Source organism: Pithys albifrons, chromosome 12 (genome assembly GCF_047495875.1).
Source record: "Pithys albifrons albifrons isolate INPA30051 chromosome 12, PitAlb_v1, whole genome shotgun sequence".
NCBI classification, from domain to species: domain Eukaryota; kingdom Metazoa; phylum Chordata; class Aves; order Passeriformes; family Thamnophilidae; genus Pithys; species Pithys albifrons.
Genome location: NC_092469.1, coordinates 3,027,311 through 3,055,005, shown reverse-complemented (window position 1 = coordinate 3,055,005; position 27,695 = coordinate 3,027,311). Strand labels below are relative to the sequence as shown.

Below are 27,695 nucleotides of genomic sequence, written 5' to 3'. Positions count from 1 at the left end.
AGGAGTTCCAAGAACCTGAGCATTGGAATAAGATGCTTCTGCTGAGTGCCCACAGTGCATTGGTGTAAAACCAATGGTCAGTGAAGACAGAGTGTCCTGCCCTTCCCAGTGCATGCAGGGACCTTTCCTGGCCAGGTGACCTTCCCAGAGAGATGGCTCTGCTGGTTTTGAAGGAGTTGGTCTAAATTTGTTCCCACATAACCGAAATCAGAATTAATCTATTCATGGGTTAATGAAATCTTTAAGAACAAAGTGCATATTTAAATAGAAGGAATATGCAGGCATGCAAACACAGGAATCATGTGTGAAAGCACAAGGGAAGCAAGATGTCTGGAGCACAGAGTAAAAGGCTGGTGTGGAGGATGCCAGGCTGGAGCTGACACAGACCATGGCCATGCTGGGATAGCCCCATGGACTTTGCCAAGGTCTTGTTATGTGAAGTGTAATTTGAAGTTGATGAGCACACCTAGGCCTTGCAGGACATCAGCTTGTTCCCTTGTGCTCTGCTGGCAATAGATCTGGTGACTGGACAGGAGTATTGCCAGTCACTCCAATCACTGGGGTATCTGCACTGACACAGAGTTACACCAGGGTGGTGGCTTTCCTAACCCAAACCGACAGCTGGGAGAAGCTGCAGAGCTGGAATTAAACTCCAGAGTTACAAACTCCTCTCTCTGTGCTCTCTGCACCAAAGTGCCTACTCCTGCACTGCAGCTGCTGTGATTAGCATGTGCTTCAAGCTTAACAATGAAATGACACCTGTAAAAATGTTAGAGGGGTTTGTTTTCACCTGACTGGCTCTCACTTCAGGCTCTGCCTGGCAGGACAACTGTGAGCTTCCCAAGTGTGCATGGCTGTGCTCCTTCCTGGTGCAGTCTCTGTGCCAGCTGTCAGGGCTGGGCACCAGGGCAGAGGGACAGAGCAGAGGGACTCAGTGCTCACCTGTGCTGTGTTGGATTAACTCTGCTGCAGTATGGTGTGTGTTCAAAACCTAAAACTGCTGGTTTTTCATCTGCTGAGGACTGCATAAAGCAAAACCTGAAAGGAGTGCTGCACATGGATGCTGGGAAGTCACTCTGCAGCCCTGGCACCGTTATTCTTGGTCAGACTCAGAGGGGATCAGCTGGCAAGCACTGGGAACTGAGATTTGCACCATAAGGCTGAGAGACTGGAGGAATCCCAGTCCAAAGGGCAGGCTCCCACTGCCCTCTCTGCTAATGGTGCTCCCAGTGCTGCAGGTAATCCCCCTTAGATCTGGTAGGTGCTTTTGCAGCAGTAAATCTCTCTCTTGAGAGCTGAGAAAGTGCACAATGAAAACTGGGGACTCTTTGGTGTCGTACTGTGTTAGGCCAACAATTTGTACCAGTGTGATGTACACCAAAGGCTGCAGCTCTGGCATTTGGGGAATGTGGTGTTCCTTCTGGCAGACCACTGCCTAAATTCTGCCCTTGCAAAACTCAGACAGTTTCATGGACAAATCTGACTAGTGGAACTCCATGGGAACCAGCACATGACAACAGAGAAACTGGGTCCTCTACTTGTGCTGGGGTTGTCTGGGAGGGAACAAGGGCTGAATTTGGGCCAGTAGGACATAACACTGCTGTTGAATGAGGAAAAAAATTCAGTGACTGCTTTTTAATCTCATGGAGTTGTAACTAGTTTCAAACATACTTCCTCTCTTTTCCCATGCAGTTGTATTCTGTTTGCAGGCACAGGGGTTTAAAATGGGGCCTGTTTCTTCTTTCAGTTAAATCAGAGCATGTTTGGGCCTTGACTTCACTGGGACCAGGATCAAATCCATGACCACAGTATTATATTTAAGAATGGGTCTCTCACAGTCACATAAAAACCCCAGGTTCAGCTCTCAGTAGCTCAGCACAATTCAATAGCTAACAGTTTACATTGTTTTAAAGTTTTTGCTGAACTTAATTCTGTAGGGCAGGTATCCTCTGTGCAGCAGGTGTATTGTCTCCTTTCCAGGTATGGGTTCCCTCTCTCATGACCTTAGACAGCGGCTCCTCCTTTTTTTGAGAACTGGCCATGGAGGTGGGCTCTTCCCAGCAGACTTGGTGGTGGGTCGAGTCCTGTCTGTCCCTGATCTGCAGCTGCAGTAACAAAAACTCTGCTGGAGATTCCTCTTTCCCTTTCATCTGCCAATGGCTCAGGCTCACCAGCAAAAACTTACACAAGTCTTCCTGCCTGGTGTGGCTCTGTGGGCTTTGGTGGTTGTTTTCCCTTCAAAATACCGTTTTAACAAGTCATTCCTGATGTTGTTCTTCAGTGTCTTTAAGTGAAGAACCAGAAAAAATGTGTTGGGTACAGTTTAATCAAATGTAAGAACAAACAGGAGAATAAAAATTCATACATCATTTTAAGCATGATAATAAAAACACAGATAGAGAGAGGTGGCTTAACTTCCCAATCCCATGCATGCTTGTAGAGGAACATGACCAGTTACAGTCTTGTGCCAGAGCGTGGTGGTGTGAGCTGTGCTGGGGGTGGACAGTAGTGTAATTCAGCACTGTTGTGTCATGGGACTGGGAAAATTTGGTGTCATTTACTCACCAGGGGACAGAAGGGTGGGCTGCAGGAAAAGCAAATAGAGCAAGGATGCAAGACAAGCTGTGTTCTTCCTGTGTTACTCCCTACGAATCACTGTACCAGCCAAATGCCCAGGCAGCATGGGCAGCTTCTTTTGAGCAGGAAGCTAATTCCTCTCTTCACAGAGAGGCTGGTGGTGTTCCTGTTACAGCAGTGGGGATTGCCCTGGTGCAGCAGAGCCCAGTGTGGGCACCAAGGGTCACCTGGTGTTCCTGCTCAGCCCAGGGGATGCAGAGCTGCAGAGTCTCGGGCAGTGCGTGTCAGGGAAGTTTCTCCTGTGAATCTGGAAATAAAGAATCCTAGGAAAAAGCTGCTCAGCTTTCACATATCTGGGAGCAGAAGTGAAGGGCTCAAGCAGATGAAACAGTCTAGCTGTGTGCATGAGTGCTGCATACCAAAGTGAGCGTGGTCCCTGTCACCATTCATGCTTTAGAAAAGGTGCAGCCCTTGAATCCCCGTCCCTCTTTCCCTGCTGGGTACTGAAATGGTCTGGTTTCACAGCACCCACACATGCAAAAGATGCAGAGGGCCAGACTTGCACCCTGGAAGGGAAATGAGTTGCATCTGAAGTTTTCCCAAACTTCCCTCACTACATCCCAGTGGGAGTTTTGTTCTTGACTTCAACGAGGGAGGATTTAGCCCATTTGTATTATAATGTAACCAGTGGCTGCATGTTTGCAGCCTCCCAGCACGCCCAGTTGTGCAGGGGGGTTGGCAGCGGGGGTGATGCCCAGATTCAGTCAGATTTTAAAATCTTAATAAAAATACTGCGTTATCTTCCACTTGAAGTTACGGAAAGTAGGTGAGCAGCAGAAGAGCTGACACTTGGTGCAGCCCTGCTCTCATCAGGGCCCTTGGAGCACCATGATTTAGGGAAAGGGATGGTTAAAGGAATAGCAAGAAAGGACTTGTATGGGCAGGAATGTTTTGTTTGAATTGTGCGTCTTCTCATGTGTTAACAACTTAATTCTCTTGAGTGCCCACAACTCCCACAGAGTTTGAACTGAAATGCAATTCTTGCAGGATTGGGACCTATGGAAAACTAGGGAATGCTTGGGAAACTAAGATGCTGGTTTAGGATTTTGTTTCAAATTAAAGAATTTTTGTTCTGAGTTGATTTTCATGGCCAGAATTTAGTGTAAATTCTGTCCTGAGAAAACATGAGAGGCCCAGAACCCTCACAGGGCTCAAATCAGAGCAGCAGGAACAATGGCATAATAGAAACAGGATACAATATAAATTTGTATTAATGTTTTTAATCTTCACCAACTATTTAGGCAAACGTTCAGTTAGAATGAAGTAAAAGGCACAAAAAGAGCAAAAGTAACCTGAACTTTATACTGAGGAAAAAAAAGCAATAGTACTGGAAATCCAACTAACATGCTTCTTTAACTTCAAGTGCTAAGTCCACAATTGAAAATAAAGAGAGGGGTTCCCAAACAATTGGTGTTACCTACAGTGTAGGAGCTTCTGTGCAGTTACCTGGACCTTGGCATATTTCACTGAAAGAATTATATTTGGCTTCTGCCATTAACACATTCTGTGCTTTGGTGGTTCCTAGTATATTGTAATATTATTTAGTTACTTTTATTAAAAGCATGCAAGTCAGCCAGACTCTGCTCTTCTCCCCCTCCCTGCATGGTTACTGCTTGTTGGGAGCAGGGGTGGCAGAACTGGCCTGGCCTGACCTACAGTAACAGCAGCTCTCACTGGGCCACCCTGGATCCACGTGGCCAAGGCTCCTGTCCTGCTCATGGATACTCCAGAGCAGCCCAGTCACTCCAGATGATTGGAATTGTATGGTTAAGGATCAAAAGTCATGGGAGGCTGTTTGTCACTGTCCCTGGTACAAAGGATGACCAAACCACACCAGTGGCAGGTGGGGAACTTCCAATGGAGAAATACAAATTGTACCTGTATTTGAAAGTTCTGTTTTTCCCTTATTAAGCCCAGAAACCACTTTTGATGACTGGTGAGTTCAGTAGGTCTTGTGGGATGCTGATGTATGTAATGAATGAGTGCTGCTCTGTGTGGGTGGGTCTGCTGCCCCTGCCTCTGGATGTGGGTATCTGCCAAACACAAGGAAAGGATTCCTAACCAGCAATCAACAAGCTAGAAACTGTTTGTTTAGTGAAGTATTTTTATAGCTGCTCAGATAGACAAACACTTGAATAAGGCAGAATGGACTCAGTGGCTGATGGAGGGCTGGATTCTGCCCCTGTTCCTCATGGCTGAGCTCCTGCTGACCACCCACAGGACAGGTGGCAGGAACAGGTCCCCAGGGAGGAACATGCACTCATAAATTTGGGATGAGGGACCAGTGCTGATGGGCTAAATCCCACTGTCCCAAAAGGTGAAGGGCTTAGGGTTAATACTCATGTAAACCTGGGGGGAATGAGAAACCTGGAAGGTAAAGTTTATGGTAGCCTCAATTCTTCTCTTAGTAGTTGGTCTGCTCACTGTAGATGTTTGACCACTCCTCCTCCTCCTCTTCTTCCTCCCTGTTGAGATTCTTGGCTGAACACATGCAGGACCAGAAGGGCTTTTAACTACCATAAGAATTTTTTCATGCAGGAAAAGGCACAGGCTTCTCTACCTGGCATTAATGTTTCCACTTCCTTGTCTTACCTGCTAATTTATGTCCAGGTGATACTGTTTCTACAAATTTAACAAGAAGTGTAATGCATGAAAATAGCAATACACATACATTTCCAGGAAATGATGTATCAATTATATCATCTGTCAAAGTGTCTTAAAAGTGGACATAGGCTATTAACAACAGGCATCTCTCATCCTTACTGTGAATGCTTTGTGGTATTTCAGAAATAATAGGTAGTTTCCACTTCAGTGGATTTTATTACCTGTTGCTTCAGTGGACTTTAATTCATAGTAACAGAGAACAGAAAACACAATTGTCCGTGCCTTCATTTTGATTACAAAATCCATTGCATACCTAATTTTGCTTTTTAGTGATGTTACAGAAAGAAGAAAAAAAATCCTTCCAGAACTTCCTAAGAATAATTCTGCATGGTAGATTATAATGTTCTTTATGGATTACTGACTTTTAAAAATACATGTTGATGCTATATAGACTAGCTCTGATCTGTTACTAAAATAGATATTCTAGCCTGAACAGCAAAATATGAAGTATTAAATCTAGGTAATAGATCCTGCAGTTCCTTCAGGTGCTTAATAGTTAATGACTGTAATATCCTTGAAAAGCATGGCAAAGTGAGCATATGGCTTAAAAAACCCCTGTGCCATTCCAAGATCAGCATTGGAAGGCAGAACAGGTTATAGGAGTTGGAGATGGGTGACCATGTTATCAGTGAGTTGCCTCCTCCACCCTTCTGCTGGGATTGGACTGTACTCCTTGATGCTCTTGTTAAAAATTGAGCTGGGGCTTGGGGGTTGCAGGCTTTGGTGTCTCTGGTTCTCCCAGGTCAGTTCTGTACTGGAACACCTGTGGTGGCTCACTGCCATCAGGAGTGACGGGCCCATGGCTGAGTGATTCCTGCACTGAGACCAGCAGCGCCCACAGGACACTGGTGCCCGTAGGACACTTGTGCCTGTAGGACACTGATGGCTGTAGGGCACTGCTGCCTGTTGGACTCTGGTGTCTGTAGGACTCTGGTGCCTGTAGGACACTGATGGCTGTAGGACACTTGTGCCTGTAGGACACTGGTGGCTGTAGGACACTTGTGCCTGTAGGACACTGATGCCCGTGTGACACTGGTGGGTGTAGGACACTTGTGCCTGTAGGACACTGGTGGCTGTAGCACACGAGTGCCTGTAGGACACTGATGCCCGTGTGACACTGGTGCCTGTAGGACACTGGTGTCCGTAGGACATTAGTGGCTGTAGGACACTTGTGCCTGTAGGACTCTGGTGTCTGTAGGACTCTGGTGGCTGTAGGACACTTGTGCCTGTAGGACACTGGTGTCCATAGGCCACTGATGGCTGTAGGACATTGGTGCCTGTAGGACTCTGGTGTCTGTAGGACTCTGGTGGCTGTAGGACACCAGTGCCCATGTAGGACACTTGTGCCTGTAAGGACACTGGTGGCGGTAGGACACCGGTGCCCATGCGACACTGGTGCCCATGTGACTCTGATGCCTGTAGGACACCAGTGCCTGTGTGACACTGGTGGCTGTAGGATACTGGTGCCCGTGTGACTCTGATGCCCGTGTGACACTGGTGCCTGAGGCTGCCCCACTGCAATGCCGCTGCTCACCCTGCTCTGCTTGGAGTGGTGGCAGAAGGAGTCGGTGGTTGGGATGGCTCGAGCAGTGCCCTGCCTAACACTGCAGGCTTGGCACCTGCACTGCATTTGGGACTGGAAGCCAGAACTTGATCTTCCTTTTGCCAGAAACCCCTTTTGGGGCACCCCTTGGTGCCTTCAGGCACACGTGGCTGCTTGGATTTCATACTTTGCAGAGCAGTGGTTTATACCCCGAATTTAAGACTCAGACTCTCACACATGCACAGTTTTCCCATCACTGTAAAAATAAAAGATTTAAAAGATGCTTAAAACAAAATTCTCCCCAGCTGAAACACCCTCCAAGCCAAGCATATACCTGAAGCAATCTGAGGTGGTGAAGATGTTATCTTTGATTAAAGTGGAAACCATGGCAGAGCCGGAAGGATGAAGCCTCTCAGTGGTGTAAGGATGAAGCCTCTCAGGGTTATAAGGGTGAAACCTCTCAGGGTTTCTGCAGCCAGTGTAGGGCAGCCAGGTCATGTAGATCCACACACTGCAGCCAGAGCCTCCTCAGTGCTTTCTTCTCTGGAGAAGGGCTTAAAATCCCTGCTCAGATAGCAGGGTGGGAGGGTATGGTATAACCATACAACAGAGCTTTTTTAATGGACTGTCACACTAATTACAGCTGAAGTTTTAAACTGAGGCACATCAGAAAACCTACTGCAGCCAGATGCAACCTTCAGCCACGTTCCTCGCTGTACAGGGCGTGAGGGAGCATCTGTCCTGGCAGAGACAGTGCTTCAGCAGCTCTCTCATAACTGCTGCCAGGCCAGGAGGCAGAAGACACCCATGTGCTGGGTTATCCCTGTCCTGCACTGGCCAGCTCTGCCTGCTTTTTTGGACAGGCTGGGTGTTTTAATTAATCTGCCTGGAGAAAGCAGATGTAGGTGCTCTCCCCGTTATGGTTTGCTTTGCTGAGAACTTGTGCACAAACCCAATCAAGTTTTACAGAAATAATGGAAATAGGAAAAATGCTGCTGGGAAGGTCTGGCAGTGCTGTCCTGTGCTGGTGTGGCAGTGCCAGCAGAGAGCTGGCTCCTGGCACACCGTGGTGGGCAGACACAGCCACTTCAGAGGCTCTCCACTGTTCTTTCCCAGCTGTTGCTTCCCCGTGGTGGGACAAGTAGCAGCCTTTGAACAGCCAGAACTATGCAGTGCCAGACACAGTGTAGGGCCTCTCAAGCACCTCTGCTCCAATTCATGGCATTTTTTCTCTTCCAAGCAGATAACAGTATCTATCCTACCCACCTTGAGCAAATATTTCAGAGATAAGCAGCACTGTTTATGCTCAGCAGCAGTGGCTGGACTCTGCTCAGACACCTGGGACGCTCTGTTAACATGGCCCGCGGGGCAGTTTCAGGTCATGCTCGGTGTCCTGCCTCCAAACAACCCTCTTCTTCCCCTCTGTGGCATTTCCCACAACCACCTCCTCCTCCTGCAGCTCCACAGCCAGGCCCACAGCCAAGCACAGCTGACAGCTGTGTGAGGCACAGGGGAGCTGCAGAGCCCGTGTTGGCTGCTCCGTGTTGTGCTGAGGAGCAGGAGGGCACACGGAGGGGGCAGGTTCAGCAGAGGGCACCGAGGGCAGCACAGACCCACTCACTTGCAGGATCCACAGACAGGCATTTCTCTCTTCTTCCCCTCTCCGCCCATGAAATTAGGCAAGAGACACAATTTAATGACAGTTTGCTGAAATGTGCACTCCCTGCTGATTTGACATTGGGCAGAAAAAGTGTCTACAGAATCAATTTTTAATAAATGTAAACAACTAAATTATGAATGACAAAAATATCACTGAACAGTTAAATATTAATCACATAATTACTTAAATTAATACTTTTAGTGCAATATTGTGATAGAGAGTTCTGCTTGCATGGTGTCACTGCCCTGGCTGGGCTGGGACGTGGGGGAGGACAGGACCACGGTGGACCCCAGCAGAGAGACCTGGGGACAGAGTCATCTCATGGTGCCTCCCACAACCCCTGCTGCTGGTTGTCCCACAGGTCCCACAATACTGGATGCTCCTCTTGAAACCTCTGGAACCAGATTTATTAAGAAAGAACTTTTGTTTTCTGTTCACAATCAAGCTGTCAAGAAAATGGCTAAACTGGCCCCAAACCAGAAAGTAACCCCAAAAACTTTCCAGTCCCAAAGTGCCATGAAACTCCCTGACAATGGCGTGTGATGTGCAGAGCCATGGGGGTGCTCAGTGATGGTCTGGGGAAGATCAGGGGTGTTCCAGAGAGAGCTGGGGGTGCCAAAAGCTCTGGCTGCTCCTGAGATGGAGTTGGGAGAGTTTGTGAAAGAGGTGGTGTGTCATGAGCTCTGCTGGAGGGGCTGGAGCCACTGCCCTGTGGGCACCCTCTGTGCTCCCACCTGCACAGGTGCTGAGGGAGCTTGTGGGGTGGGCAGTTGGTCACCAGGACTCTGGGGGGAGGGCAGCACAGAAGTCCGTAGGTACTTGCAGGCAAGCACACGACTTCTTTCCCTGCACAAGAAACTAAGAAAAGAATTTACTGGCACTCTTGTCCTTGTGGGCTGGCTGGCTGTGCTGTTTGTTTTTAATCTAATAAAAGGAGATCTTAATATCATAGTAAAATCTGTACAAAGCTGGAAACTCGCCCCTCGGCGTTTTGGCGAAACATTATTGAAAATGTGAAAGCCTTTAGCAGAAACAACAGAAGCACAAAGAAACAGTAGAAATAGGATCAACAGGTTGTGTTGTGGATGTTGGGAGGAGCGGGATGTGCACCCTGCCAGGGCTGGAGGTGCCAGGGGGACCCGCTAGGCTGGAGGCTGAGGGCAGGGGCCCCTGGAGGGTCAGGCGGGTGGGAAGAGCCCAGTGCTGGGAGGGCAGGAGCTGCTGAGCAGGAGGAACAGGGGACTGGGAAGATCTGTGCACTGGGCAGATGGTGTGAGCATAGCAAGCCCTGGCCAGGGAGGTGGAGGCTGTGGAAAGGCACACTTGCCATCCTTAGGCTTGCAGCTGCTGGAATTGATCCTGGCTTGGTCTGCTCCATGTATGGAAGTTAAAACCAGACACAAATTGTAAGTGTTTCTAAATTAGCAAGTGAAGCATCTCGTGCAAAAAGGTAGGGATGCTGAAGAAGCATTTCTGGCTCAGATACCCTTTGTTGTAGGACCCAAGTGCAGCTCTGTTTGTCTTGTCTCTGTATTCCTGTGCCTCCCACCTCTTCACAAGCATCACTGGAAGTAACATTCCTGTGTGCCACAAGCAAGTGGCTCCTGAAAATGCCATTACCTTGTTTATCCACCAGTACAGTACCGGTCACCGTGACCACTCATACAGACAACCATTTTCGGGGTGGCTCCTGCCCAGTCTGAGCTGCAGCCACTCCCTGTGGCTTTAGCTCACACCACACTGTGGGGCACTGGAGGGAGCAGCTTCCTGAGGCCTCCAGCCAGGCTGTACCTTATTTCTGATCATCAACAAGTTTGGACAGTGCAGAGCCATTCCTGTGCCTTGCACTTGCCAGTTCTCTGACAGCCCAGCTGCATTTTCCTCCCACACAGCATTTCCTTCTGGCCACCACAGACCATCCAGAGCACTTCAGGTCCCCGTGGGGCTTGTGGAGCTTCTCCAGGTCACTGTGCTCTTCTCCATAGCCTCACACATGAGGAGTGACCCTGTCAAGCCAACTCTCCATTTGCAGCTGCTGTTTGAGTTCACTTGGTGCTCTCATAGTGTTGCATTTTCCGATGGACTTTTGCAGGTATCGTATATGCTACTGAGAAGGGAGAAGCAGGAGTGCTTTCCACAGGCAGCATTACAACATGCTGCACTGGAGTTGGTTCTTGGAACAAAGCAGCCCCCTAAAATGTCAAATAAATCCTTAAACTATTCATCACTCTGTTTTTGGGGTGGCAGTTAAGTCTTTCAACACTCTGCGAGTTTCTTTCCCCAGCAGTAATTTCGCTGGTGAAGAAATACAGCTCAGGGCACTCCACAAAGGCTTCAAAATTCATGTTTTGTTTTCATTACCAAAAAAATGCTTCACTGCATTAAAGAGTGGCCCATTAAAACTTTGTATCCTGTCTCCTCTGCACCCTGTCGTTGGCAAACCCTCCCCCAGGCGCGTGCAGAGCCAAGAGCAGCTTCTGCCATCACAGAGAAAGGGAGGAGGGTTCAGCCACAGCCTGGTTTTAGGTGTAAGACCTCCAGACTTTCTATAGCCATGCAGATTCACTCAGTAATTGTGTATACTGAACCCTAAGCTGCCAGTGCTTCCTCTGCTTTCAGCCCATCCCACACAGCTCATGTGCCTGTCCAAGGAAATGCATTAACTGTCTGGTTCCTGGAATAAAATGAAACACTGTACAAAGCTGTGAATTTAATTGTCTGGGCCAAATGGCCCTAAAACAATTACCAAAAATTAAAATACTGAGTTACTAGGGTCTTACTGAACTTTGGGATTATGTGAGTTAAATGTTGCCATGTGACCTGGCTGGTGTTCTCTGATACCAAAGAAATGCTGGAGGTTGGAGACAACAGTAAACATGTTATAATTAGGGTTTGGGGGAGCATTGGGGTTTTCTCACCAGTAACTCAGAGTACCTGAACACTGACATGGGCATGAGAGAAGGCAGCGAAACCCAGAGACTGCTTAAGAGAGCAGAAAGTTTTTTAGCAAAATTCAGTGGGGACTTACTAAGTCCAGGTTCATTTAATATTTCCACAGTTTATTTAGATATAAATGACATGTTAATTAAATTTGCAACTATATTAGGAAGTTAGAAGATCAGAGCAAGGTGCAGCTGTGGAGAGCACATCACCAAGTTGCATGAGCCAGGACCCAAAGCAAGTGGTGCAGGGCACAGCCAGAAGCACCAGCACTGCAGGGGACTGTGGGGTATCAAACCTGCCCCTTCCCATTGCTGGGGTGGGCACTGGGGTCCCTTCCATCTGCTCCCCACACTGCTGGACCAGAAAGCTTGGGGTGGGGTGGTGATGCTGGAGGGAGGGAGGCAGCAAGGCTGTGGCTGCAGCACCAGCAGCAGTGCTGGACATTGCCCTGAGCAGGGTTGGATAAGCTTGTTTTGCAGGGCAGGGGAAGGCCCTGCCCTGGTCTCAGCGAGGGATGTGGGGGGATTTCATGGCCCATTGGAAGGGGTGGCTGGATGGGGAAATCCAGCGGCTGCAGGATGGGCTCTCTGGGAAATGGAGGAGCCCTCACTGGCAGGATTATTTAAGACTCGACTTTGAAAGATGAGACACTGTGCAGTTGGGAACAATGCTGCACTGTCAGAGAGATGGACTCAATTACTTAATAGGTCGCTGCTGTCTGTCTCCTGTGATTTCCCTTTCAAGAACATATATTCAGCTGGGTTATTTCTCATGGGAAGACAAAGCGTTGTGAGGGAAGCCAGGCATTGGGAGGGGAGAGCGGGAGGAGCAGGCAGAGGCAGAGCGTGTTCCTCAGGATGTGGAGAAAGCTGGAATCATGGAGCCGGTGTTGTCCTTTGGTGCTGTACCCAGCTGATCCCCCAGTCTCACAGATCTCGCTCCCTTTTCCTTGCTCACAAAGGATTTGCCACTTTGCTGTGCTGCTGCCAGGCTCTGATCCCCAGCACTGCTGGTGGTGGCACTGTGGTCCCACGGGCGGTGCTGTAGATGCTGCACGGGCTGTTGGTTTCTGTTGTGCCAAAACATTCTGCGTGGGATGGACACTGACAGGCCCATACAGCTCATCTAGGTGTGTGGCAGCCCCTCCTCCAGCACAGGAAGGCTCTCATGGCATGGGATCAAATGACAGCCAAGCTGGAGGAAAAGCTCATCTCTGAGTAACCACTTGGTTCTCCTTTAGCAGGATGTGGTGGGCAGGGATGGGTGAAGGAGCCAGTGACTCCTGTCCTCACCCAAACCACTGCCAGCCATGGGGTGGGCATTTCATGGGCTCCTTCCTCCTTGGGCTCATGGGCCTGACGGGCAACCCTGACTAGGGCAGCACGAGTTGGGTGCCAGGGCAGCACGAGCTGGGTGCCAGGGCAGCACGAGCTGGGTGCCAGGACAGCTGCAGGGCTCTGGTGCTGGTGTGTGCACACACGTGTGTGAGCCTGGGGGTGCTCACACGTGCCCAGGGCATGGCCTTTGTGCACTTGTTTGTCACCAAATTAAGATACTGCGTTACCTTATGCACACTGAATTGATGCACCTAAATTGGCTGCATGTTCCTAAGCCCTGGGGCTGTAATGAGATTTTGTCTCTTTTGCCCATTTCTTTTTCTCTTCTTTTTTTCAGAATAAGTCGTCTGTTTAATGGCACAGAGCCCATTGTCTTGGACAGTTTAAAGCAACACTATTTCATTGATCGAGATGGGGAAATCTTCAGATATATATTAAGCTTCCTAAGGACATCTAAGCTACTGCTCCCAGATGACTTTAAGGTAAGGAAAGCTGTAGTTGCAATCTGTTTTTACCTTCCATTCTGTCAGTTGTTTTGGTGCTGGTTGGTTTGTGTGCTTGACCTAAACACACTTAACTAAATGTTGCTGTTTATTTGTTAGGATTTTTAGTACTTGTGTATTACACCAGGGATGCTGTTATTTAATAAATGGACCCATGGTTGTCATGGTTACCACAAAAAGTTAAACGATGAAGCTTATGGCTAAATCAGTTTTTCTAAACTAATTGTATTTTCTCACATTCTTAGCTTATTTATCAGAGTATAACAACAATTAAGAAGCCACATCAGCAACTAGTGCTCTGAATCTGAAAGAAATGTTTTAAATTTGATACTTAGAGGACTTGAACTGTATAAATCTTTTTCTTGTTGGTATAAAAAAGAAACACCCTTAAAGAAAACAATGAGGGTTTGTGTTAGATATAACCAATGCAGACACTTTGATTTCAGAAAGTAATCTGTTCAGTTTATGAATGTCAAAATATTCTTGGTAGATGGAGTTGACTGAGGGCTTTGTAAGGAGCAGGACGTTTTCTGTGAAATAGTGGCACTGGTTGTTGCTTTGCAGGCCTTGATTGTTTAAAGACTCTCCTCTTAGCCTTGTTTGTTTGGCTTTGCACTTACAAAACTTCCAACATTGTCACCCTTATGTATGAAAATTGGAAGACAAAAGTGTCCAAACTGTAGATGACAAGATTCAACAAAAGCACTTACTCCAGGATGAAATGATGAATAAATTGGGATGGCAGATGGGGATCTGCTCAGTTAGAGGAGCAGAGCATTGCTGGAAAGGAAAGCTCCTGTGCTCTACAAGGAGTGCTGGGTGGGCAGAGTCACTTGGCTGGTCATGGCTGAGTCAGTCCAGAGCTGTGGCTGTGGTGGTGGCTCTCTCCTTGGAGTGCATCTCATCCTCGTGCTGCAGCTGCTCCTCTGCCAGTCCTGCCTGGGTTATGAGGATATCAGGAAGAAGTTCTTTACAGAGAGGGTGATAAGGCTTTGGAATGGGCTGCCCAGAGAGGTGGTGGATTCACCATCTCTGGAGGTTCTTATGATGGCACTGGATGTGGCGCTGAGTGCCGTGATCAATAATCACAGTGGTGTTTGATCAAGGGCTGGACTCGATGATCTCGGAGGTCTCTTCCAACACAGCTGGCTCTGTCATTCTGTGATTCTGTGATGATGGTGTTTGACCCTGTCATGGGACGTGCTGTGCAGTGGGAGCACACGCCTCGTCCCAGGGCAGGGAAGAGGTTCGGCACTGAAAGGCAGTTCTGGAGCTCCAGCCCAGAAGGGCTGTCCTGAGCACTGGTGTTCCAGGTGGGTCAGGGAGGCTGCCCTGGGGATGTGGCTGTTGTGAGACAGGGTGAGAGCCAGAGCACTGAGGGTTGGGTGCCAGAAAGCTCTTCACAGAGAAACCCTGTGGGTAGCAGTGAAGCTGAAGAGCAGGCCAGCCCTGTGGGCTGTAAGATGGATCAGGTCAGGGGGGTGGGTGGAGTGGTGGTACAGGTGCCAGAGGGATGCCTTAGCAGCAATGTTTTGGACAATCTATTGGGACAAGGAGAGAGGGGAGAAGAGATGCAGTTCAAGATGATCATGGCCTCAACCTGCATCCAGATTGCAGGGCACAAAACCAGCAGGATTCAGCAAGAGCCTGGAGGGGAGGGTGCAGTGGATGCCAAGGACTTGTCTGCACAGCGAGCCGCTGGCAGGGCTGGGAGCCTCGGCAGGGCCGGCGCTGTGCCCGCGCTCAGGCTCTGCTTCCAGACCAGCTCTTTGCATAGGGTTAACTGTATTTTATTTAGTTCCTCCCTGGGAGAGCTTTAGAGCAAACCCCAGGCTAATGAGGGCTCAAGAACAAAGCAAAGCATTGCTAGGTAGGGAGTAACTAAATAAAAATGCATAGAAGAATGCGCTGTAAAGCTGTATTAAAACTGCATTGTAAACGGATTTGACTTCACAGAAATCGTGTAATTTTAGCAGCATGATTAAAGTGACAGAAGACAATAATCAAAGGCAGCAAATGGAATCACTCGGTGTTTCTAAATGCAAAACTCTATTTAAGGTATAAAACCTGACAGGTTTTCCAGTGAGACTTGCATTAAATGTTCTTTATGTCAAACAAAGCATTATCAAGTGTTTTGAATATTTATTAGTTTTTACCCCTTAATTTAATCAAGCAGTTTATTAGCCTCAAGGTTTAGCCAAGTTGCTTTTCAACTTGAATTGCTGCTCACATGGTTATTTTGGAAAGTTTGGAATGTTAGTACCACACCGGCGTGACTGTGTTTGCTGTTTCAGTGTTGTTTTCAGACAGAGTTAACACTGAAATGCAGAGAAGGTGGGGTGTGTGTTCCAAGGCTAGTGATTCTTTATTATCAAGTCTGAGTGGTGTGTTTACAGTGAATATTAATTACACTTCCAACTACTACTCAGCTAGAACTCGAAAGTGTTTCCCAGGTCTTCCTGCTGAAAGCAGCTCTCTTGCAGTTCATGCAGTTTCCCTGCTGGGTCTGGGGAGTTTGGAGCCACATGAAGGATGCTGAGGGGTTCCTTGGCTGGGTTCTGCTTTGCAGCCAGCCAGGGGATGGTGAGCAGCCCCTCACAGCTCCTCCTCCTGCACTGGTTCAGGGTCCTGTGTGTGGGACCACAATGTTGTGGAGCAGAGCCAGGAGCCAGCACCCCATGATGCTGGACTGGCTGGCACAGAACTGCTCCAGCTCTGATGCCCAAACAGTCCCTGCCTTGATCTCCCCCTGCCATCAGAGGTGTTTCCCCAGGACATTCATGAGCATCACATGTCCCCTTCACTGCCAATATCGAACTTCACACAAAATCAGGACATGTTGGACCTACTTGTTTGAGACTCACTCCCTGCTCAGAGAGCATCAAACTCCATCTTAAAGAGGGGAGGGGCACAAATGCACAGGACATCTGAGCTTTATATGGATTACAGAAGTAACCTGCAACACCAGAGTGACAAGGCCACCACTCTAATTTATTAATACAGTTACAAAATTAGTGTGCTTTCATCTAATTTTGTCTTCTCACACTGACCTTAGCAAATGGTGCAGTTGTCATCACAGAAGTGAGCAACTTCCTCTTGTAGCCAGGAGTCAGATCTTCACAGTACTAAAAATATAGAAGAAACATTGAGTCAGGATGACAGTTTGTTGTTTCATGTAATAAAGAATAACCAGTGAAAAATAGGCAGAAAGAGCCATTTCAGCCTGTTCAGGAGTCAACATTAGGTACAAAAAAATAAAGGATGTCTTTGGTACTGAGAGAACAACATCAGGTTCACAGGAGACACGGTGGCTCAGCATGTGTTGGGTATCTCTGCTTGTGGTTGGCACATCTGTCCTGTCCCACTGCACTGACATCAGAACAGCAGCACAGCTGGCCTTGAGGTCACACCTCCCAGCTCCTCCCCAGCAGGATGTTCCCCTTGTCATAACTGACTGTAGAATTTAGCCAATGCAAAATCCACCAGGAAAAAAACTTTTCTACCCAACAGTAAGCAGAAAATTATTTCATGAAAGGCAAAAGGCTGCATCTTTGAAAGATATGCTTACCCTTCCCATGAGATCTGAGTGTTGGCCAGAAGTTGTGGATGGAGAAAGGCTGTGTGCATCCCACCTGCCTCTCTGCTCCCTTCTTCAGGTGACCTGGCAGAAATTCCCCACTAGTTCCTACAGCAGCCACAAGAAGTTGAAGGCTCATGGTAGCTATGAAGGCTTTTTGTGGTACTTTACAGAAAAAATAGAGGCTGTACATATGCCCTTTCAGAATAGCCAAGAGCACCCTGCTTGGGAGCAGGGACCATTGCTGGCCTTGGGAATCACCCTTGGAGGGAAGTGCTTTTCCTCAGCCAAAGAGAAGCAGCTCCTTCAGCTCTCACAGGCAGTGCTCGACTCTGGGCTGTACTGCCACAAGGCAGGGCAATAATCCTTAGAAGAAGTGGGAGAGGCATTAGTCCTGCACGACAGGGAACTACTGGATGCTGTACCAAATCTGCCATGGATGCTGCACTGGCAGCAGGGCTGGAGCCTCCGTGAGAGAGAGGGTGCAGTGTCTGTGTGCAGTGTCTGCAGTGTGTGTGCAGTGTCTGGGTGCAGTGTCTGTGTGTGTGCAGTGCGTGTGTGTGCAGTGTGTGTGTGTGCAGTGTGTGTGTGTGTGCAGTGTCTGGGTGCAGTGTCTGTGTGTGTGCAGTGTCTGTGTGCAGTGTGTGTGTGTGTGCAGTGTCTGGGTGCAGTGTGTGTGTGTGTGCAGTGTCTGGGTGCAGTGTGTGAGCAGTGTGTGTGCAGTGTGTGTGTGCAGTGTCTGGGTGCAGTGTGTGTGTGCAGTGTGTGTGTGCAGTGTCTGTGAGCAGTGTGTGCATGCAGTGCCTGTGTGTGTGCAGTGTCTGTGTGTGTGCAGTGTGTGTAGTGCAGTGTCTGGGTGCAGTGTGTGAGCAGTGTGTGTGTGCAGTGTGTGTGTGCAGTGTCTGGGTGCAGTGTGTGTGTGCAGTGTGTGTGTGCAGTGTCTGTGTGTGTGCAGTGTGTGTGTGCAGTGTCTGGGTGCAGTGTGTGAGCAGTGTGTGTGTGCAGTGTCTGTGAGCAGTGTGTGTGTGCAGTGTCTGTGAGCAGTGTGTGTGTGCAGTGTCTGGGTACAGTGTCTGTGTGCACTCTCTGGGTGCAGTGTGTGTGTGCAGTGTGTGTGTGCAGTGTCTGTGTGTGTGCACTGTCTGTGTGCAGTGTGTGTGTGCAGTGTGTGTGTGCAGTGTGTGTGTGCAGTGTCTGTGTGTGTGCACTGTCTGTGTGCAGTGTGTGTGTACAGTGTGTGTGTACAGTGTCTGTGAGCCGTGTGTGTGTGCAGTGTGTGTGTGCAGTGTGTGAGCAGTATCTTTGTGCAGTGTGTGTGTGTGTGTGCAGTCTCTGGGTACAGTGTCTGTGTGCACTGTCTGGGTGCAGTGTGTGTGTGCACTGTCTGGGTGCACTGTCTGTGTGCACTATCTGGGTGCAGTGTGTGTGTGCAGTGTCTGTGTGCACTGTCTGGGTGCAGTGTCTGTGTGCACTGTCTGGGTGCAGTGTGTGTGTGCAGTCTCTGGGTACAGTGTCTGTGTGCACTGTCTGGGTGCAGTGTCTGTGTGCACTGTCTGGGTGCAGTGTGTGTGTGCAGTCTCTGGGTACAGTGTCTGTGTGCACTGTCTGGGTGCACTGTCTGTGTGCACTGTCTGGGTGCAGTGTGTGTGTGCAGTCTCTGGGTACAGTGTCTGTGTGCACTGTCTGGGTGCAGTGTCTGGGTACAGTGTCTGTGTGCACTGTCTGGATGCAGTGTCTGGGTGCAGTGTGTGAGCAGTGTGTGTGTGCAGTGTGTGTGTGCAGTGTCTGGGTACAGTGTCTGGGTGCACTGTCTGGGTGCAGTGTCTGGGTGCAGTGTGTGTGCACTGTCTGGGTGCAGTGTCTGTGTGCACTGTCTGGATGCAGTGTCTGGGTGCAGTGTGTGAGCAGTGTGTGTGTGCAGTGTGTGTGTGCAGTGTCTGGGTACAGTGTCTGGGTGCACTGTCTGGGTGCAGTGTCTGGGTGCAGTGTGTGAGCAGTGTGTGTGTGCAGTGTCTGTGCAGTGCCCCAGCTCACCTGGCACAGTAGCTGTGCCTCTCTTGGATAGGTCCAGGAAGATTTGTGTCTGCATCTGCCTTGGGTAACTTATCAAAACTAACAGCATGGAAATGTTGCCTTGCAGTTCCTGTGGCACCTTCCTGGCAAGGTTCCTTGTGGGTTGAATTCTTCTACTTCATGTTTCATATTAAACTTTTGCAATTCATCAGGATAGGATTTTATATCTACAGTGCAAGGGTGGACATACCTATGTCAGTATTCCCTAGGCATCCTGAGCATTCAGTGCAGGCAGTCCAGAGCTGGGCATCACTTCCAGTCCTGTCACAGTCACCACTGTCACACAGTTCCCCAAACAGTGTATAAAACCTGGAGGAAAAGATCGTGGACTTGGTGGTGTGTTGAGTCCAAGATGCTGCCCAAGCACAGGCTGTGAGCCACTCATCCCTTGTTCCTGGTTTTGTGAAATCCCCTTGCCTCCCTAAACGCACTGCAGCTTCCCTCGGGATGCCCCAGTCCCTCGGTGCAGAAAGGCCACATGTCCTGTAGGAGGAGCAGAGCGGGTCAGGCTGTGCTGGTGCCTGGCTGTGCTGTGGGCAGCTCGGGGACTGCGGGTCACACGGAGTGTCCCTCCCCAGCACTGGCACTGGTGAACAGCAGAGAATTTCTCCTGCTTACAGAAGACACTTTTTATCCCCTCTACTTGTCACAGCACAACAAATACCCTTTATTGACACTGCCTGACAAGAGGTGCCCAGACTCCCTAAGGCCCAAGGTGGACATTGCCTCTTGGCACGAGCACACCTCAGTGCCCAGTGTGCATTACAGACCCCTTCTTCCAGGGGCACAACCCTTTCCAGCGTATTTGTGCTTAACCCAAGTGTGGAATAGACATAGGAATGACAGTCTTATTTTAGAAACTAACCCAAACACCTTGGTTTAACCCAGGCAGTAATGACCAGGTCACCTTGTCCCACAGAGCATGTGATGCTCCAGCACAGCCCAGATTTCCACACAGCCACCTGAACTCTCCATGAGGTGTGTCTCTGTCATTTGGGAACAGTAGTGGAAGAGCAGGTTGTCTTCTCACAAAATGATACGAGAATATGAAATTTATCCTGTATATTTTAGGGCAAATGGCAGCTAGCAGGAGGCACTGAACTGCTGCATTGGTGCAGTGGGCTCAGAGCTGGCTGTGGGGCAGGTGGGGGTGGTGTGAGCCTGGTTTTGTTTGGCTTGTGGCATTACTGTTTGGGCCTGGGGGTGCAACCCATTGAACTCTGTGATTCAGGCCACTGTCAGGCTTGCCCAAAGCCCAGGAAAGGCAGTGAAGCCCCTCATTATTGCAATGGGCTTTGTGTCCAGCCTCAGGAGCAGTGTGCTGCTCTCTGCTTCCAAAAATGAAGGACTGGTTTTTCTGTCCCTGTACCATCTCTTCTAGGTTTTATTGTGGTGTTTTCTTAGCACATATTCACTTGATTGACCTTACAAATAATACCTTACTTTATAGTGACCATGAACCCAGATATTTCAAAACTAATTTTTCAGGACCTACTGAGAACAGCAGATGCCTTTCCATTGCCTTCAGAAAGCACTGGATACTCCTGTTCACTCTATAGGATTGCCTTTTTCCTTAGCATTGCATGCTTTCCTTTGCTTGAAAAAGAGACCCACGGCCCCAGCAGATGCCAAGTGCATGTTTGGTTTGGGCCACTGCACACACCTCTGCACTGAGCATAGTTGGGTGGTGGTCTGTGCTGATTCTGTGTCCTGCACCAAGATTTCAGAGAATTTGGGGTAGGAGTTGTTTTTTAATTTAGGCCACTAACCCCTGTAGGTTTGAACTGTTCCCCTGCTCAGTGTGCAGGGAGCTTCACTGGTGGGCAGGGAAAAGCTGTGATGGCTCAGTAGAGGGGAAGGGGGAGAACACTCCCCCTCAGGGGCCCAGGCTTTGGGGCTGATGCTGTTGCACCTGGGAGCAGGTAGTGCAGCCACAGTCCCCACACCACCTCTGTGCTGGCCTGTTCCCAGCACCAGCTGTTTGTAGCCTGCCTTCTGCAGCATTTCTTCTTTAATCTTCTCGTTGTTTTTCATCTTCAAGCTATGTCCCGTGAGTGTGTTTGTTGCCCTCATTTCTTCCCACTTGCTCTTATCCCTCTCCCTCTCTGCTCTGGTCTTTTTTTCTCCCTTAGCAGTGTGTGCATTGTCCCAGCCTTAACAGACATCAAAGAGATGTAAAGCATTGGATGTCCCTTTTGTAAGGAGATAACCTTGCCGCTGTCACTGTGAATATTCATACGTCTCCGGGCTGCAGGCAGCCCTGGGGTGAAGGAGCACCTCAGCTAACGGTGGTGGGTCTGTGGTGCCAAATTTGAACAGAGCTAACTGCTTTGGTTCAGTAATGCCCTGCAGCAGCAGATTTTACAGGTTAATTCCGAACCACTATGGAGGGTTGCACCTTTTTGTGCTGCACGTTCATTTGATTCCCCTCTTCCCTGAGTCCTGGGCCAGCAGCACACCCGTTATTTTTCATGTAATTTGAGTGTCCATTTCTTAATTGCTCCTTGTCATACTATTCTTTCAAGCCAAAATTATCCCAGTCATTTCACTCTTGTGATTTTCTTTTGTTTCATGTCACGGGTGTAGAACTGGCCTGTGTTCCATGTGCCCCAGCAAACTGCACAGGGGAGCTTACCTGGGGTGCAGCATCTGCATCTGTAAAGAGGTGCAAGGGCCAGAAGAGCAAACAGCAGGTCTTGGCACGGAGGAGCTGGTGCTGTGCTCCTGTTGCTCCTCCTCCTCTCAGGAGGCTGAAGGAGGTGGTAGGGCCAGTGTAAGCACAGTGCCCCACGGGGAGCCCTCTCCTCTTCCTTCTCTGGCTTGGCCTGGTGGGCACTGCTGCCTCCTCGGGTTGGGGGTGCTCTCACATGTCTCAGCTGAGGTGGAAAGATCTGTCCAACATCTGATGAAAGGATGCACATCCCATGAGGATGTGGTGAAGACATCTCAATCACTGAAGTGGGAATGGGATCAGATGGGGAATTTGAATTGCCCATGTGAGGTGATGGACAAATGGCAGGGAAGAACAGCTTCTTATAAGCCTCAGGAATAGGCAACAGAGTGCACAGCTGATTCCCAGCCAGCAGGATGGTCACTCCCTCCATATAATTTACCAGGCTCCAAAGTATTCATCAAATACATGAATAGTCATGAAACGCAGGGAGCAGCTGAGCTGCTGTAGCTGAATTTCAGCCTCAGCAAAGACAGGTGAGAAGTGAAGCTGAACTGACATCTCCATCTCGTAACATGTGCGAGAGGCGACAGCGAAGCCTGAGATCTGTCCTAAGACCAGAAGTGTCTTAGGCCAAGAGTGAAGATGAGGGCTTGGAACATCTCTTACATCAGCAGGCTGTGTTTATTGCAACCAGCTATTTTGATTTCTTAATCCAAGACTAAAGCCTTCTGGCATTGAGCTTGTGGGATAATAAATGAAAGGATAATTCAGTGCAGTGGGAACTTCATGGTCAGCTCAAACAGATTCAACACTAACACTGTGTGGTTTTCTGTGTAGGTGTAAGATGAAGACAGAGTAAGAGGATACCTGTTGCCTTTGTGCTCTTGCTGACAGTACATAAACCTAAGTAGGTCAAACAGGAACAATACTCATTTTTAAAAGAGAACTATAAGCATTTCTAGTTTCTCTCTCTGCCTCTCTTTTCTTTTTTTTTTCCCTCCCAGGACTTTAATCTTTTATATGAAGAAGCAAAGTATTACCAGCTGCAGCCAATGATTAAGGAACTTGAGCGATGGAAACAAGAGAAAGAACAAAGGAAACATTTCCAGCCTTGTGACTGCTTGGTTGTAAGAGTGACTCCAGATCTGGGGGAAAGAATTGCATTGAGTGGGGAGAAGGCTTTAATAGAAGAGATCTTCCCAGAGACTGGGGATGTCATGTGCAACTCAGTGAACGCAGGCTGGAACCAGGACCCAACCCACGTTATCAGGTTTCCCTTGAACGGATACTGCCGGTTGAACTCTGTGCAGGTAATGAATGGCCTTTCTGTGCTGGCTCATCTCTTTGCTGGGGTGGTTTTTTATGATGTCTTGTTCAATTATATGCAAATTATTTGCTTCTGCCCAATTACTTTCAGTGCTTATACTGCAAGGAGACATTTCTGCCTGGTGAGATCACAGTCTTTCAGGTTTTCCTAAGTCTAAGCAGAAAAATAGATTTAGATTGTGTGTGTGTTAGTGCCATGCTGGTCTCATAATGGTGTTATACTGATAAATGCTAATTTTTTCATCAATGTATAGCCTTCAGCAGTTTTTTTTTTCCTCCAAAGTGCCTGCAGGAAGAAAGAGAGTTCCAAAAACTACAAAAAAAATCTCCACACCATTTTATAGAAAATGCAACAATGTGTAAATGCATAATTTATGTCTCACTCATAATTAAATGATGGTGCCTGCGGGATGGACTTAAAAAAATTGATCTCTGCACTTTTTTTTTTTCAAAAAGATGTTCTATAAAAATTGCCCAGAGTATTTTAAACAAAATGTATTTCATTTTATACTCAGAGTTTTGACATTAGGTTTAAAATTAAACATATGAAACAAAAGAAGATAACTGGACAGATAGGTGGATGGCAGCAGAAATAAATACGTGGCCTGTGTTTAGGCAGCTGCCTTGGGGACAGGCAGTGCCATTTCACAGGGATCATCACCACAACTGCCAGAGCTCCATGGTGTGGGTGTCCTGGGGCTCCGGAGGGGAACAGGGGTGGGTGATGGTGCCATTAACTTGGGCCTTAATTAGCAAGGGCAAAGCAGAGCTCTTAGTTTGTGTGTGCCTTTGGAATAGGCTGCAAAGGGAAATCATCCTGTAGGGGATTATTTCCCAATGTGCCACCCCCCGCAGATGGGCTGTGGCTGCAGGTGTGCACTGGGCTGTGGGAATGGCCTTTGTGGGCTTCCCAGACTCCCCTGTGGGCAAATCCCGGAGGGAGAGCTGGCCCATGGCCCGGGCTGGCCAGAGGGGAGGGACCTGTAGCAGCCAGGGAGCACAGGAACCCACCCAGAGGTGCTGCCTACCTGTGTGGTGATTCACACCAGGCTGGGGGGCCCTCCATCTCCCAGGCTGACCACATTTGCAGGACACCTGCAGTTACATGCAAAGATGGATGGAGTCGTTTCAAGAACCTGAATTTGATGGTGCCACACCCCCCATGGGGCAGCATTGCCTGGTGCACCCTGCACTGACAGGTGTCTGAAACCATCCCAAACGCAGCTGCTTTGGATGATTCTTGGTTCAAGGCTCCCAAGTGGTGTATTTGGTGGAACTTGAACAGTCTGTGGCTAATTCTGCAGTCCTTAGCAGTGCCATGTTTGGCAGGGGTTGGAGTGGCTGCCCCAGGACCAGCAGGCTGGGGGTGCTGAGGGGCAGTGCTGGCACTGGCACTGGCACAGGGCTCAGCCCATGCCCGTGCTGGGGGGAGAGGGGAGCAGCTGCAGCTTAGCCCAGGTGGGTGGAGAAGGAACAGCATCTGTGTCTGAGCCACATGGTCCATATGATCCAGTGAGATGCACTCAAGGAATTAGAATAGCTGAAACAAAAGGGGTCCCTGTGAGGCACTGCCCAGCTCAGCACTGCCCAGCTCAGCACTGCCCAGCTCAGCACTGCCAGCAGCCTGGCAAAGCACTGGGTGCCCACACAGCCCTCCTTTACCCACAGCAGTGTAACCAGTAGGATACCTGTGCTGGCAGTCAAAGGTGAACACTAATTACTGTTATTATTTGAATGTGTTTTGAATTCAGTCAAAATTCAGACAGAATCAAAGAGTCTCTTTGCAAGTTTATGCTGTAGAAAAAATTTCTGTCAAAGAGTCTACAGTAATACTATTAAATTACATCATTTTACTAAATTACATCATTTTACTATATAATTAATAGAAAGTGTTTTCAAACACTCTGTGGAAAATGATGCATTTCTGAGTCCAAAGGCTGATGAAATCAGCAGATAATTATCACTGGCTCTGATGAGCTCTGGTCAGTGAACAGGCACTGCTCTTCCCCTTCCCAGGATTTTTTGGGCAAGACAATATGAAGTCAGAGGTTGGAAATACAGTGAAGCAAATGCACAGACTTAAGGGAGATGGGTAGTGTTTGGAAGAGCAGAATTGCTTCCAAAGAATCCCAGAAAACCTGTCTGTTGTTTGCTGAGATACATCCCTTCTGTCTCCCTATGCCCTGCTGAATGTATTTGGTAGCACAATTGCAGTATTTATAATTTTTTTATATTTGAAAAAAATATTAATTAAATGCTTTGTATCAAGAACTGCTCATATAAAACAAAGAATGTCATCACTGAATAGGTAGTGGTAGGCAAAAAAATACAGTAACTCTTAATTTTACACCCATTTGTAATTATATAAAGGTATAAAGGTTTTTTTCAACTCCTTGCAACAGGGTCTGGTGAGAATCATGAGTTTACTTTAGAGAAAATTCTGTGATGCTTTTGTGTATGTTGAATACTGAGTCTTCATAATTAAGAATGTATTTGTTAGTATTCTGCAAAATTTAAATTAAATGCAGTAGGTGAAAGGATCATGTTTTTATTTGGAAAACTTTTCAACAAAATCAGATGCACTTGGAATAGTGAAAGACAGTGTATGTTAAATCCTAGCCCAAGTCCTCTCTGTAGCACAATGTGTGTCCCATACATGGGAGAGGCACAGCTGAGACTCACTGCTTGGCATATTCTCTCTGGGGATTTTCAGGAAAGTAGCTCTGATTTCATTCAGAGATGCTTACCCTTTCCCCCTGCCCATATCTTACTTTCAGAAGAAGTCATGTGCGTGGAGTCAGATTCTCCAAGTGGAATTCAAACCTGCCCATGTTCAAGATGCTGTTCCCTCTGGTGCCCATGCCAGTGTGTACAGACAGTGCTGAGCACACAGGGCAGCCCTGCAGGAGCCCTCCTCTTAGACCTGAGCTCAGCCTCAGCCAAGCCACACTTAAAACTGCAATATTTAAACATTCTCTGCCTTGCTCACAGGATTTGGCCTGTTCTGTTTCTTGCTGAGGAGGCTGATGATGCCAAGGTGTGTTACCCTGGGTTACAGCCTGGCTGCAGTCTGCCCTCCCAGCACGTACCCACTGACTCGCTCTGTTGCTCTGAGGTGTATCATCTACCTGGACTCTGTGTGTGCACAGAGGGGCTCACTGAACAGGAATCCTGAGTTAACATCCAGCCTGCCATTGCTTTGGTCTGAGGCAAGCCAAGGGCACCCCCGTGCTTGTTTTGTCTTACGAGCAAATTGATTTAAAAAACTTTTTAGTGAGGATTTGAAGTCGAGTCTCTCTGAGAAACCTTACCTGTCAATCCTCTGTAACACTATCTAGTTCAGGGGGAGAAGCCTCCTTTCCTGTGGCTGGGTTGTCTCTCATCCTCATCTTGCCAGGGCTGGGAGCACTGATACATAATACAGGCAAAGTACCCACCAGCCTGTGAAACAGCAGCCTGCTGATGTCTTATTCCTCCTTCTGTCTCCACTCCTCCTGCCTTCCATTCGGAGGAGGAACAAGTATTAGTGTCTGCACCCCATTTCTGTCCTACAGGCCTCATACAGCCTGGACAAATAAGGGAGATGAAAGCTTTCTTTCTCCGCCTTTTAAATATATTTTGATAACCCACTCTCCTGCCCCTTCTTTTCATCTCTCCCGGTTCATTATTCTTCCATTCTCTGGTGTGCTTTTTTGATCTTTCAGTTCTACAACTTTTTTATTGTGTAGAGTATGTAAAAATCAGGGCAAAAGTCAGGGAGATTTGGCAGATGTGACTTTCTGAGAGCGTTTAAGTCCCCGTGTCCCAAGGCCAGGCAGAGCTCCTCAGGCAGCTGCTCTCCAGCGGACTCTGCTCGGCTCAGGCAGAGCTGTGCTGGAGCAGCTCTTGCCTTTGCCCATCCCTTGCAGCCAGGGTAGCAAAAGTAAAACGTTTTAGTTCCCACTGGAAACCCCAAACCCTGGATTAAGTGCAGATGGGTGACACAGGCGGCCTCTGAGGAGGGATGGAACGGATTAAACCAGCAACTGCTGCTGCCATGGCTCACATTGCACTGCGACACCACCTCGGCCACAGCTGTGCTGAAATCATGTTTCTGGAAAAAACAAAGCCAACATTCAGGCAAAGGAAATGGTGCACTAAGAAATGCACTGTGGCCTCACGTGGGTCTGTGTGTGAGGGCGAGGGCAGGGTCTGGAGTGCAGATCTGCAGAGTCAGTGTAACTGCTGATGTGCCCGTGGGATGGGTAGAACTGGAAAGGAAATTCAGTTCTGTCCATAACCTGAGCTTATGAAAGCAGCCTGATGGTGAGTGCGTGGCTTAGACACCTCCCTGGGTTGAGTGAGCAAGTGGCTTGGTCCCTGCTGCTGTGGGTGGGTGTCACATGGGATGCTGCTGTGGCCAAGACCGTGGGGCTCAGCAGCCCATCCGTTCCCTTCCCACGAGCTGCAGCAGCGGAGGCAGTGCCCTGGGTGAGGCTCTCAGGAACAGCCCCGGCTGCTCCCCTGGGCACTGCTGATCAGCACAGAAAGCCACAGGAACCATTTCCCCGCTGCTGCCCTGGTCTCGGGAGGCACCACGGCGTCTCCTCTGGTGGGTCCTGCATTGCAGCTCTGCCGAAGGTGGCTCTGGCATCTGCTCTCACCTGACCCTGGGAAGAGCCTGTGTGGGTCCTGCTCTGCTGGAAGCCGAACACCAACACGCTCAGACATGTGAAAACACGGCCCTGCTCACACTGCGGGATCGGCGTGTCCTGGGGT

The 27,695-nt window shown here is 48.7% G+C and overlaps 1 protein-coding gene across 2 annotated transcripts in view; it reads left to right on the top strand.

The window, feature by feature from the left end:
- Positions 1 to 27,695, top strand: part of KCTD15 (potassium channel tetramerization domain containing 15) — a 48,071-nt gene that overhangs the window by 15,594 nt on the left and 4,782 nt on the right. For both annotated transcript variants that reach the window (XM_071567171.1, XM_071567170.1), the window contains exons 3-4: positions 13,122 to 13,266; positions 22,616 to 22,921. In XM_071567171.1, coding sequence (XP_071423272.1) covers positions 13,122 to 13,266; positions 22,616 to 22,921 — 451 coding nt within the window. The remainder of the gene's footprint in view (positions 1 to 13,121; positions 13,267 to 22,615; positions 22,922 to 27,695) is intronic.